Here is a 13,527-nt window from a genome sequence, read left to right as displayed (position 1 = left end):
ATAGCAAAGTCATGGCAACATCAATCTTAGAACATAGTGGATACTAGGGATCAAACCTTAACAAAACTAACTCAATTACATGGTAAATCTCATCCAACCCATCACGGTCCAGCAAGCCTATGATGGAATTACTCACGCATGGCAGTGAGCATCATGAAATTGGTGATGGAGGATGCTTGATGATGACGATGGCGACGATTTCCCTCTCCGGAGGCCAAAACGGACTCCAGATCTGCCCTCCCGAGGAAGAACAAGGCTTGGCGGCGGCTCCGTATCATAAAACGCGATGAATCCTTCTCTCTGATTTTTTTCTCCTCGAACATGAATATATGGAGTTGGAGTTGAGGTCCGTGGAGGTCTAGGGGGCCCACAAGGACGAAGGCCACGTCCCCCACCCTTGTGGCCAGGGTGTGGGCCCCCTTCAGTTGCTTCCTTCGCCAATATTTTTTATTAATTCCAAAAATTATCTCCATGAATTTTTAGTTCATTCCGAGAATTTATATTTCTACACAAAAATAACACCATCGCAATTCTGCTAAAAACAGCGCCAGTCCGGGTTAGTTTCATTCAAATCATACAAATTAGAGTCCAAAACAAGGGCATAAGAGTTTGGAAAAGTAGATACAACGGAGACGTATCAACTCCCCCAAGCTTAACCCATTGCTTATCCTCAAGCAATTCAGTTGACAAACTAAAAGTGATAAAGAAAAACTTTTACAAACTCTATTTGATTTTGTTGTTGCAAATATGTAAAGCCAACATTCAAGTTTTCAGCAAAGATCATGAACTAACCATATTCACAATGACATGTAGGTCTCACATTTACTCACATCAATGGCATAATCAACTAGCGAGCAATAATAATAAATCTCGGATGACAACGCTTTCTCAAAAACAATCATGATATGATATAACAAGATGGTATCTTGCTGGCCCTTACTGAGACCGCAAAACATAAACGCAGAGCACCCGTGAAGATCAAGGACTGACTAGACATTGTAAATCATGGTAAAAGAGATCCAGTCACAGTCATACTTAATATAAATTAATAACAATGCATTGATACGTCTTCGTCGTATCTATAATTTTTGATTGTTCCATGCCAATATTATACAACTTTCATATACTTTTGGCAACTTTTTTATACTATTTTGGGAACATATTGCTCCAGTGCCCAGTGCCAGTTCCTGTTTGTTGCATGTTTTTTGTTTCACAGAAAATCCATATCAAACGGAGTCCAAACAGGATAAAAACTGACGGTGATTTTTTTGGAATATATGTGAATTTTGGGAAGTGAAATCAACACGAGACGATGCTCGAGGGTCCCACGAGATAGGGGGGCGCGCCCCTGACCCTCGTGGCCACCCCGTAAGGCGGTTAGTGTCCTTCTTTCGCCGCAAGAAAGCTAATATCCGGATAGAGATCGTGTCCAAAATTCAGCCCAATCGGAGTTATGGATCTCCAGATATATAAGAAACGGTGAAAAGTCAGATCTAAAAACACAAAAACAGAGAGAGACAGATAGACAGATCCAATCTCGGAGGGGCTCTCGCCCCTCCGCCGCCATGGAGGCCATGGACCATAGGGGAAACCCTTCTCCCATCTAGGGGGGAGGTCAAGGAAGAAGAAGAAGAAGAAGAAGAAGAAGAAGAAGAAGAAGAGAAGAAGAAAAAGAAGAAGAAGAAGAAGAAGAAGAAGGGGGGCTCTCTCCCCCTCTCTTCCGGTGGCACCGGAGTGCCGCCGGGGCCATCATCGTCACCGCAATCTTCACCAACAACTTCACCGCCGTCATCACCAACTATTCCCCCCTCTATGCAGCAGTGTAACCCCTCTTTTACCCTCTGTAAGCTCTACTTAAACATGGTGCTCAATGCTATATATTATTTCCCAATGATGTATGGCTATCTTATGATGTTTGAGTAGATCCGTTTTGTCCTATGGGTTAATTGATGATCGTGACTGGTTTGAGTTGCATGTTTTATTATTGGTGCTGTCCTATGGTGCTCTCCGTGTCGCGCAAGCGTGAGGGATCCCCGCTGTAGGGTGTTGCAATGCGTTCATGATTTGCTTATGGTGGGTGGCGTGAGTGACAGAAGCACATACCCGAGTAAGTAGGTTGTTTGCATATGGGAGTAAAGAGGACTTGATACTTTAATGCTATGGTTGGATTTTACCTTAATGAGCTTTAGTAGTTGCGGACGCTTGCTAGAGCTCCAATGATAAGTGCATATGATCCAAGTAGAGAAAGTATGTTAGCTTATGCCTCTCCCTCAAATAAAATTATAATAATGATTACCGGTCTAGTTATCGATTGCCTAGGGACAAATAACTTTCTCGTGACAAAAAGCTCTCTACTAAAACTAATTTAGTTGTGTCTTTATCTAAACAGCCCCTACTTTTTATTTATGTGCTCTTTATTATCTTGCAAACATATCCAAAAACACCTACAAAGTACTTCTAGTTTTATACTTGTTCTAGGTAAAGCGAACGTCAAGCGTGCGTAGAGTTGTATCAGTGGTCGATAGAACTTGAGGGAATATTTGTTCTACCTTTAGCTCCTCGCTGGGTTCGACACTCTTACTTATCGAAAGAGGCTACAATTGATCCCCTATACTTATGGGTTATCAAGACCTTGTTCTAAGTAATTTTTATTTGTTGTTCTTAGTTGTTTTCTATCTTTAGTTATGGGTAGGGAACGCAAAATACCAAAAAAATTAGTTGTACCTACTGAACCAATGGTTGAAGAACCACTCAAAATCTATCACACTACTGAAGCTTTTTTAATTGGATCATCTTTGATCCCTGTGTGCTCATGCTGAAACCCCAACTAGCTTAGTTGAGGGCAAATCTTTAGATGAACATGCTTGTTATGTGCGACACCGCATATCTGAAAAAGAGAAAGTTTTACTGGATCAAATTCATCGTTTGCAATGTTATGCTCGGAATTTATGTGAATTATATGATGTTACTTGTTGTTCTGAAAACCCTAAGAAACACCTTCCCTACCAATGAGAGTTAGTGATAAATGAAATCGTATCTTCGTATGGAAAAAATCATTAAATTTGAAAATGTTTAGCCATTTTGGGAAAAGAAAATAATTAAAGAAAAAGGAAAAAGAAAAAATCAAACTAAAACAGGTCCAGAAAACCAGGGGCATTCCGCGAACTGAAAAACAATAAAAGAAAGAAAAAGAAGAGAGAAGTCACAAGTGCGAAGGTGTCTAACCGGTTAGCTTGGTTTATACCACTAGTGCAGAACCGGGCAATAGCACCGGTTCGTAAGGGCCTTTAGTGCCGGTTCGGTAACCGGCACTAAATTGTGGGCACTAAAGGGCCCCCCCTTTAGTACCGGTTCAGCATGAACCGGTGCTAAAGGGCAACCACGTGGCACGAGCCAGCTCCGTGGGCGCGTAGGACATTAGTACCGGTTGGTAACACCAACCGGTACTAAATGTTTGGGTGTGTTTTGGTTTTATTTTTTATTTTTACTTTAATTTTGTGTTTTCAATTTAATTTAGTGATTGTTTTACATTATAATGAGTTGTTAAATCATTAGGTGAATGTACCGCAGATTAGTTTGACTGGATGCGTGGATCCTAGCTAAGTCATCAAGTATATGTCATATCCATATTATATATACTTGATCACCTACTTAAGTGATGGAGGTAATATGGATATGGCATATACTTGATCACTTAGCTAGAATCCATCCAGTTGAAACTAATATGCAGTTTCTTTCATAAATGATATATTAACTCATCATCATCATCATATTAATATAAAAACTCTTGCATCATATATATCATCACCAATGGTTTTCATAGCAAAGATATCATCGAGTTCAACATGGTAATGATATTATAAGCGTTCATAACACCACAAAAGCAAATCACTCTTTGAGATTAAGTTCGGGACGAAGAACACGGACATGAGAGGACAAGTACTAAGAGCATGAACTAGCTAATTAATCACTCCTGCTGCTCTCTCTCGGGTAAAGAAGCATAGAACATGTATAGCTTTGCTGATTCATCATATTGGAGCATGCAGATGAACCTGTCTCCTAATCGTGGGTTGTGCTTCTGATTGCTGCCCCCTAGTACTTCTCTGTGATCGTTCACAATTTTGCTCCAGTCTTTTACTAGTAAGCATTCCTCGCTATTAGAAATCCTGAATGCACTAAAGTGCATTGTAGGATATCTTGGCCGTAAGCTAACAATATTCATGGTACCTTTAGTCTCGATCCAATCAGGCACAACATTCATCGGGAGTCCCTGTTGAAGAACATCGTATAGTAACATACTTAGCAATGGAGTTTAGCTTAAAAAAATAATGTATGCAAAAGATGCACTGAGGAGAAATAGTAGAAATCTTACCATCTTTCCTAAATATATGTGACCGTAGTTCAGTACAAACACTATTGGTCGCACGTTTTGAGTACTAACATTTCTAAGTGCAGGAAAGAAATTTGTCTTGGCAGCATCAAGATCCTCAAGCCATGAAACATAATGACTTGTCTCCTTGCAGTTTAGTTCAGCCCCGGGACAGTGGACGGTCCTGTCTACCAAGCGTCGGACATGTTTGCTTGATTGAAAGTAAGCTGTCAATATAAATTGAGATCTATTAATTATTCAACTGGTTCAAATAATCTCATATCGAAGACATAAATATGGTTGAGAAACTCACATAATGGTAGAACTGGAGGCGTCTGCACATCGACCCAGATGTCTCTATTACCTTCAATATCATCTTCCGGACAAATATCAAAGGTGATAACCATATCAGGCTCAAATGCGTAAGTCTTGCATAGTGCTTGCCAAGTTTTGCATTCAAAATAAGTGTATGTGTCTGCATTGTATAATTTGACGTTGAAGGTATAACCATGCTCGTTCTTCAAGTAAACTCTTTTTACCTCCATAGTTTCGTTAGGACTGAAACCTATCTTATCCAAGACAAAAATTCTTGCATGACAGGGGATACGCTAGTAGAATAGTGAAAAATTAAAATTAAAAGTTGAAGCAAATGAAGCATAAGTCATGCTTAATTACGAAAAAAGACTTGTCGTTGTGACTTACTGTATCCACTTCGAAGTTCTCATCCAGCTTGATACTGAAGCGTCTATCATCAACTAGAAAATTTCTGCCGCACAGGTCGCGCTGGTCTTCACAGTATTCGCACATAATGAAATCGTGTTCGTCGTCAGATGACATTCCTATGTTCATAGGTGAAACATTAAACACTTATTAGTTCTATTAATTCAACTAATTCTGTTAATTCAACTAGTTCAACTAATTAATTGAACTAATTCAACTAAGCACTTACGAAAAATATATCTAATTAATTGAACTAATTCAACTAACTGGTTCAACTAATTAATTCAACTAATTCAACTAAACTAGTTCTATGAATTTTCTTACTAAAAATAAGGTAGCTACTTCTATATAATAAAATGTTAATTAGATAATGAAATCTCATATAACTAAATTAAATATATATTTAACATATAATTTATATCTAATTCATCTAACATTTGACATTAATATCTAACATATGTTCATATATAGGTGAAACACTAAACACTTACTAGTTCTATTAATTCAACTAAATAAATTAGTTCTATTAATTCAACTAAGCATTTACTAAAAATAAACTAGTTCTATTAATTTCTTACTAAAATAAAGTAGATAGTTCTATATAGTAATATTTTGATTAGATCATCAAATTTCATATACCTAAATTTTCTTACTAAAAATAAACTTGTTCTATTAATTTTCATACTAAAAATAAACTAGTTATATTAATTCAACTAATTCAAATCTCATATATATATACCTAATTAATATCTAGCTAATTCATCTAAAATTGACATTAATATTTAACATCTTTTCCATATAATTCATCTAGCTAACATTAACATTCTAACATTATTATCTACGTAATTTATCTAACATTAATCTAAACAACAAAAAATAGAAAATAAGTAAAAACAATGTGTGTGTGTATGTGTGTGTGTGTACGAGCAGGGGTGGCGGCGTACGGGCGGCGGCGGGCGATGCGACGGGGACGGGCGGCGGGCGAGGCGGCGGCGACGGGCGGCGGGGGCGACGACGGTGACGGCGACGACGGGTGGCGGGGGCGACGGCAGTGACGGCGACGACGGGTGGCGGGGGCGACGGCGGTGACGGCAACGACGGGTGGCGGGGGCGACGGCGGTGACGGCACGACGGGCGGCGAGGGCGGCGCGCGATGGGCGACGGGCGCAGCGAAGAAGTTGGATCGAGAAGAAATGGTCGATGAAACTGATTTTTTCGTAAGTGCCATATATATAGGAGGGGCCTTTAGTACCGGTTGGAGCCACCAACCGGTACTAAAGGCCAATTTTCGCCAGGCCAAGGGGCGGGAAACGGCCGCTTTAGTACCGGTTCGTGCCACGAACCGGTACTAAAGGCCCAATCATTAGTATCGGTTGGAGCCACCAACCGGTACTAATGGTTGTGCGCTGCCACCGGCGGTGCACAATGTTTAGTCACACCTCGCCGAGCGAAGGGCAGCCGCACTGGTTTATAAACCCAACCGCGGCTGCTCCTTCGAGCTTCTCTATATATCTGTCTTCTAGGCCTAACTAGGGCGCGCTGCCCTGTGAGTCTGCTGGCCCTTCTGGGCCTGCATTTGCACACCCTATGTCTGGCAGGCCCACTGGGCAGCGCCCTAACAAATTTTTTATATAGTTTTTTCTTTTCTGCATTATTTATTTTCTTCTATTTATTTCTGAGTAATTTTTTATATAGTTTTTCCTTTTCTGCATTATTTATTTTCTTTTATTTATTTTTGAGTAATTTTTTATATAGTTCTATTCTTTTCTGCTTTATTTATTTTCTTCTATTTATTTCTGAGTAGTTTTTTTGTGACCCTCTCTACTCTGATACTCCAAAATGATAATACCATTGCAAGTTTCAACATTTTCAGAATTCATTTTGTAGTGATTTTCAATTTCACGGTCATTTAGCTCTCTAAACAATTAGGTAAATGACCGAAAAACAACAAATGATGTCAGAACATGTTGCAAATTGATGACGTCGCTTTGAATGCTGCATACTGAACACAAAAGAAGTCCGGAGTTCAAATAAGTTTAAAAAACATTCAAGTGCCCGTGTAACAGATGAGTTCTTGTCCGAAACCCTGATACTCCGAAAGAGTTTGTCCAGTTTGTACACGAAGTGCGTCCAGTTTTTTCCGTGACCCTCTCTACTCTTTCGCACAAGCTATGCGGATGAAATGATGATACCATGCCAAGTTTCAACATTTTCAGAGTTCATTTCGTAGTGATTTTCAATTTCATGGTCATTTAGCTCTCTAAACAATTAGATAAATGACCGGAAAACAACAAATGATGTCAGAACATGTTGGAAATTGATGACGTCGCTTTGAATGCTGCATACTGAACACAAAAGAAGTCCGGAGTTCAAATAAGTTAGAAAACATTGAAGTGCCTGTGTAATATATGAGTTCTCGTCTGAAACCCTGATACTCCGAAATAGTGTGTCCAGTTTGTACACGAAGTGCGTCTAATTTTTGCCATGACCCTCTCTACTTTTTCGCACATGCTATGCGGGTGAAATGATGACACCATGCCAAGTTTCAACATATTCAGAGTTCATTTTGTAGTAATTTTCAATTTCATGGTCATTTAGCTCTCTAAATAATTAGGTAAATGACCGAAAAACAACAAATGATGTCAGAACATGTTGGAAATTGATGACGTCGCTTTGAATGCTGCATACTAAACACAAAAGAAGTCCGGAGTTCAAATAAGTTTAAAAAATATTGAAGTGCCCGTGTAACAGATGAGTTCTCGTCCGAAACCCTGATACTCCGAAAGAGTTTGTCCAGTTTGTACACGAAGTGCGTCCAGTTTTTGCCGTGACGCTCTCTACTCTTTCGCACATGCTATGCGGGTGAAATGATGATACCATGCCAAGTTTCAACATTTTCAGAATTCATTTTGTAGTGATTTTCAATTTCACGGTCATTTGGCTCTCTAAACAATTAGGTAAAGGACCGAAAAACAACAAATGATGTCAGAACATGTTGGAAATTGATGACGTCGCTTTGAATGTTGCATACTGAACACAAAAGAAGTCCGGAGTTCAAATAAGTTTAAAAAACATTGAAGTGCCCGTGTAACAGATGAGTTCTCGTTCGAAACCCTGATACTCCGAAAGAGTTTGTCCCGTTTGTACACGAAGTGCGTCCAGTTTTTGCCGTGACCCTCTCTACTCTTTCGCACATACTATGCGAGTGAAATAATGATACCATCCCAATTTTCAACATTTTCAGAATTTATTTTGTAGTGATTTTCAATTTCACGGTCATTTAGCTTTCTAAACAATTAGGTAAATGACCGAAAAACAACAAATGATGTCAGAACATGTTGGAAATTGATGACGTCGCTTTGAATGCTGCATACTGAACACAAAAGAAGTCCGGAGTTCAAATAAGTTTAAAAAACATTGAAGTGCCCGTGTAACAGATGAGTTCTCATCCGAAACCCTGATACTCCGAAAGAGTTTGTCCCGCTTGTACACGAAGTGCGTCCAGTTTTTGCCGTGACCCTCTCTACTCTTTCGCACATGCTATGCGGGTGAAATGATGATACCATGCCAATTTTCAACATTTTCAGAATTCACTTTGTAGTGATTTTCAATTTCACGGTCATTTAGCTCTCTAAACAATTTGGTAAATGACCGAAAAACAAGAAATGATGTCAGAATATGTTAGAAATTGATGACGTCGCTTTGAATGCTGCATACTGAACACAAAAGAAGTCCGAAGTTCAAATAAGTTATTAAAAATAAAAAAAGGTGCAATGCTGGTTAATTTGCTTCAAGCCTTTCGGAATAGTGTAGACTGCACTGCATATAGCTCAGTGCAATCTATGATATTCCAAAAGGCTTGAAGCTAATCAACGTGCGGGTGAGCATTGCGCCTCTTCATCATTGTCTCTGCACTCACGGCTTATAAACCGCTCATACTGCCTCTCTCTTGGCGAGGTGGAACTAAAAATCAGCTTACTAAGAAACTCTAGTACCGGTTCATGCCATGAACTGGTACTAAAGGTCTTCGTGGGGCCCCAGCCTGACCACAGCCGCACTGGACTCATTAATACTGGTTTGTGACATGAACTGGTACTAAAGGTTGCCTACGAACCGCTACTAATGATGCCCGCCCGCCTAGCCGTTGAAACCGGCACTAATGGTCACATTAGTGCTGGCTCAAATTCAAACCGGCACTAATGTGCTTCACATTTGACCCTTTTTCTACTAGTATACCCCTCCGTTCCAAAATAGACGACCCAACTTTGTATTAAAGTTAGTACAAAGTTGGGTTATCTATTTTGAAACGGAAAGAGTAGAAAGAGATTGCGAGTTCGATTCTTGCATGGCGTGGCTTTTTGGCAGTTCGTGCAACGAGACGGGTGTGTGCTCCTGTTCGTAAAAACAGCTAAAACGGGCACCTGAAGCGCCAAACCGGGAATGCCGACAAAGGGAATGCACAGCTGCAAGTCTTATAGGGCATTAGTATAGAAATATTAAAACTAAAACTACCCCAACAAACAATTCAATTTATTGCACCAAGAGTATATATGCTTAGCATCTGACGAGAGGTTTGATAAAAATATTCTGTTTTTTCATCCTTAATCCTAGGCGGCTAAGACAAACTCTTTCATCCAAACTTCATTAGCTGGTCCGTGGATTCGCTGGTCTATGGCGGGGAGGAGAATCCCGACGCCTCCGCTCCCGTTAGTAGTTAGGTTAGTGTTTTTTAGTCCTCGTGGGCGCGGCGCTCGGGCGGATGACGACTCTTCTTTCTTCGAGTTTTTTTGGGATTCAATTCTCCTCAAATCCACCCGCCTGGACGTAGTCGACGGAGCTCTAGCATAAAGTCTAGCCGTCTCTTTAGGCGGCGAGGTTTGGGTTTCTCTTCATGTGGCGAGATTAAGTGTCATGTGCTTCAGATCCATACAAGGGTTTCATCGGTGACAACTACGGTTTCAGGGCACTGGTCCTTAGGGACACGTGCACGACGACTTCTCGGCTGTCATTGACAAGGTCAAGCCAGCACCGTTAGGGGAGTGTCGACAATGGCTCGTCGGGGGCTCGTTTTGTCGGGAGCAGTCATCGTTCGGTGGCCTCAGAATCTCGATATAATTTTTATAATGTTTGAGATCCTTTGTACTTTCAGTGAATTTTTATAATAAATCTGATCATTTCGCAAATAAGCATCTATCATTATTTTTTAAACATGCATAACGAAATTGAAGGACCTAATCTTGATTAGCAACTAATCGGAAAATTAAGCTATGATGCATTCAACAAGAAAAGAAACTATGATGGGTCGCTCAATGATGCATCGCGGGTTAGAAATGACTAAAGCTTGCATGCCACATTGGTACCAAATAGATGCTTAGAGCATCTCCAACAGCCGCCCAACACGTGGTGCGCTAAAAAAAATACTTTGCAGCGTGTTCATCGTCTGGAAAAGCGCGGCGAGCGGTGTTGGCTCCAGCACCCGTGCTAAAATTTAGAGCGCACGTGTAGCTTTAGCAGACGCGTTAAAATGTAGCGGGCGTGCTATCGCATGAACACTCTGGACTAGGTTGCATACATATTTTTTAAAATAAAAACGATACATAAATTCATCATAGACAAAACGATACATAGATATTTTACATAGTTCATAGTATAGATAGATAAAACTACGGTGCAACTAGATAAAACTATGGTGCAACTACAACCTATTCCAAGTCATCCTCGTCCTCATCCGGACTGGTGTTGTCTGAGCTATCGAGCCACATGTCCTCCCAACGAGAATCATTATCCCCAAAGATCGACTCCCCACCTGCTTCAACGATATCGCACTGCGATATCGCCAGTGCCTTCCGTCGACGCCTGTCCAACCGCCCCGCGACGCCTTTCCGTCATTTCCGCCCAGTAGTCGCGCTCGTTGGCGATGTCCTCCGGGTGGCGCCGACGCCACTCCGTCATGGCTCGCTCGTCTTCCTCGGCGATGAGGAGGCGGCGCAACCGCCAACGGTGCTCCACGCGGTCCTGGTCCGTGATAAGACGAGGCGGAGGGGCGACGGACTATGCCTGCTCGCGCGTGAAGACGTCGCGGAAGTTCATCTGCGCTATCGGCCTCTCTAGGCGCCACGCCGCCGCGTCGTATGCGCCTGCGGCCTCGTGCACGGTCCCGAACGTGCCGAGGCCTAGCCGGACGTCGCCGGACCGAATCTCGGCGTAGTACGTGCCGGCCGCCTGGGCGCTCGCGGACACCGCGGTAGCTAGACGATCCCCTGCGGCACGGCTGCATGGTGGCGCGGTGGTGGCGGGGGCGAGGAAGCGGCGAGCAAGCGGCGGAGTGGGGAGAGCGCGCGTGGCAGTGTGAAGGCAGTGTGGTGAGCGCCGGAATTTATAGGCGCGCCCAAAGCGGTGCGCCAAATCTAGCGTGAGCTGTCGCCTTTTCCCGCGCGTGCACAGTCGTTTGCCTCACGCGCTAGTTTTCCGCCGCCGCTGGAGCGCGCCAGAATATCTCTCACGCGCTAAAGTGAAAGTTTACCGTGCGCGCGTCTTTTGGCGCCGCTGTCGAAGATGCCCTTATATGATTAACCGACGAACACACAATTCAGGAAATGAATCAATGGCCGAGATTAGCGAGGCATCATCAATCATCAGTGGCGGTGCCTACGTACGTGTCGCTCGACTGGATTCCATCACTTAATCTTTGCTTTGCTGATAGGCTTAATCAGTGGTCGGTTCCACCACCCAATTTGTGGGTTCCACTGTAATCTAAGTGTTGCTTTAGACGTATGAACACCCGAGAGATTATGGCTGATTCTGCCCATGTGCGGCCCGAATAATTGTAACGACCTTCGCGCCCACCAGATCGATAATGCATGCATGCAAAAAATTGCGCCCCATGCATCAACAAGCAGGGCACAGCAGCTCGTCGGCACCACTATGAAACCGCGACATCTCCACACACACACACACACACCACAAGGCATTCCACTTTGTAAGCTCATTTGATTCCAGGAAGCTCTTCAGTCTAGAGCAGCCAGCCAGCCACCATGGCACGGCGCTTTCTGGCTGTGTTCGCCGTCGCCCTGGCGCTCTCGCAGTCCGCCTCGGCCAAGTCCTGGCTGGACAAGAGGTTCAACACTGACGGCACCGTCCGCACGGGATACGACGCTTCTGGACAGGAGGTGGTGATGCTCAATCTTAACCAGCAATCCGGCGCCGCCGGCTTCAACTCCAAGGAGCAGTACCTCTACGGTGAGTTCAGCATCCAGATGAAGCTCATCACCGGAAACTCCGCCGGCACCGTCGCCTGCTTCTACGTAAGTCGACCAGCTTAATTAATTTGGATAAGGACTAACGTTATTAATCTTTATATATCTTTAGCTGACTCAGCGTTGTTGTTAATTTCAGCTTTCTTCTGGTGACGACGAGTGGCGCGACGAGATCGACATGGAGTTCATGGGCAACTCGAGCGGCCACCCGGTGGTGCTCAACACCAACGTGTGGGCCAACGGCGACGGCAAGAAGGAGCACCAGTTCGACCTCTGGTTCGACCCCGCCGCCGACTACCACACCTACACCATCATTTGGAACCCGGAGAACATCCTCTTCAAGGTGGACAACCTCTTCATCCGGTCCTTCAAGCGCTTCGCTGGCCTCCCCTACCCTAGCTCCAAGCCCATGAGGCTGCACGCCACGCTCTGGGACGGCAGCTACTGGGCCACCGAGAAGGGCAAGATCCCGATCAACTGGTCCAACGCGCCTTTTGTCGTCTCCTACCGCAACTTCTACGCCAACGCCTGCGTCAGCGGTGGCGCGTGCCATGCCGGCAGCGACAGGTGGATGAAGAAGCAGCTCGACGCCGCCGAGTGGGGCACCGTCAAGTGGGCGGAGCGCAGTTACATGCGCTATAACTACTGCGACGATGGGTACAGGTTCCGGCAGGGGATGCCCGGCGAGTGCAGCCGCTACTGAGCCCAGCCTGACTGCCCGGGCATCCAGTGTTGATATTGATATTTTTTTTCTTGGAATCTCTTTGTGAATTTGTGATTAAAAAGCAGCCCTACAGCAATGTGTGGGCGATTGTTTGCACACATAGTTTTTTCTTTTCCAAAAGAAAGAAGCATGTAAATTTTATCGTGCCTCTGGTTACAGCAATATATACTTTTATGAGCTATGATCGACAATTTTATTTTTGTGTTACGGAGCAAAAAACTTCAAAACAATACCATATTAACTCCCATATACAAACGTCTAACATTAGTGGTAGGACACTCACCTAAAAGAAGTGGTAGGACACCATATTATTTCCATAGAACAATTTATGCGCTTTTTATTCACAAGCATTATACACTACTTTTGTAGAAAATGCAATCTTAAATGTCAAAGAAAATTCAGGTATGGGACGGCCCAACACTGTACTACGTAGAATGCAATGCATGTGCACTAGTGCT

The 13,527-nt window shown here is 43.2% G+C and overlaps 1 protein-coding gene across 1 annotated transcript; it reads left to right on the top strand.

Moving 5' to 3' along the window:
- The first annotated feature begins 12,009 nt into the window (after positions 1–12,009).
- Positions 12,010–13,250, top strand: LOC123057894 (xyloglucan endotransglycosylase/hydrolase protein 8). Its single transcript, XM_044480766.1, has 2 exons — positions 12,010–12,393; positions 12,485–13,250. The coding sequence occupies exons 1-2, from the start codon at positions 12,124–12,126 to the stop codon at positions 13,046–13,048; spliced, it is 834 nt and encodes a 277-aa protein (XP_044336701.1). The 5' UTR covers positions 12,010–12,123; the 3' UTR covers positions 13,049–13,250.
- The last annotated feature ends 277 nt before the right edge of the window (positions 13,251–13,527 follow it).

The sequence above is a fragment of the Triticum aestivum genome, chromosome 3A (genome assembly GCF_018294505.1).
Source record: "Triticum aestivum cultivar Chinese Spring chromosome 3A, IWGSC CS RefSeq v2.1, whole genome shotgun sequence".
NCBI classification, from domain to species: Eukaryota; Viridiplantae; Streptophyta; class Magnoliopsida; order Poales; family Poaceae; genus Triticum; species Triticum aestivum.
Note: the sequence above shows the minus strand (reverse complement) of the source record. Positions and strands in the feature narration are given on the sequence as shown.

Excerpts from the sequence above, each read along its gene's own strand:
- LOC123057894 (XM_044480766.1), top strand. The coding sequence starts at position 12,124 with ATGGCACGGCGCTTTCTGGCTGTGTTCGCCGTCGCCCTGGCGCTCTCG. Across the intron at positions 12,394-12,484 it reads GCACCGTCGCCTGCTTCTAC|CTTTCTTCTGGTGACGACGA; the intron begins GTAAGTCGACCA and ends TGTTAATTTCAG.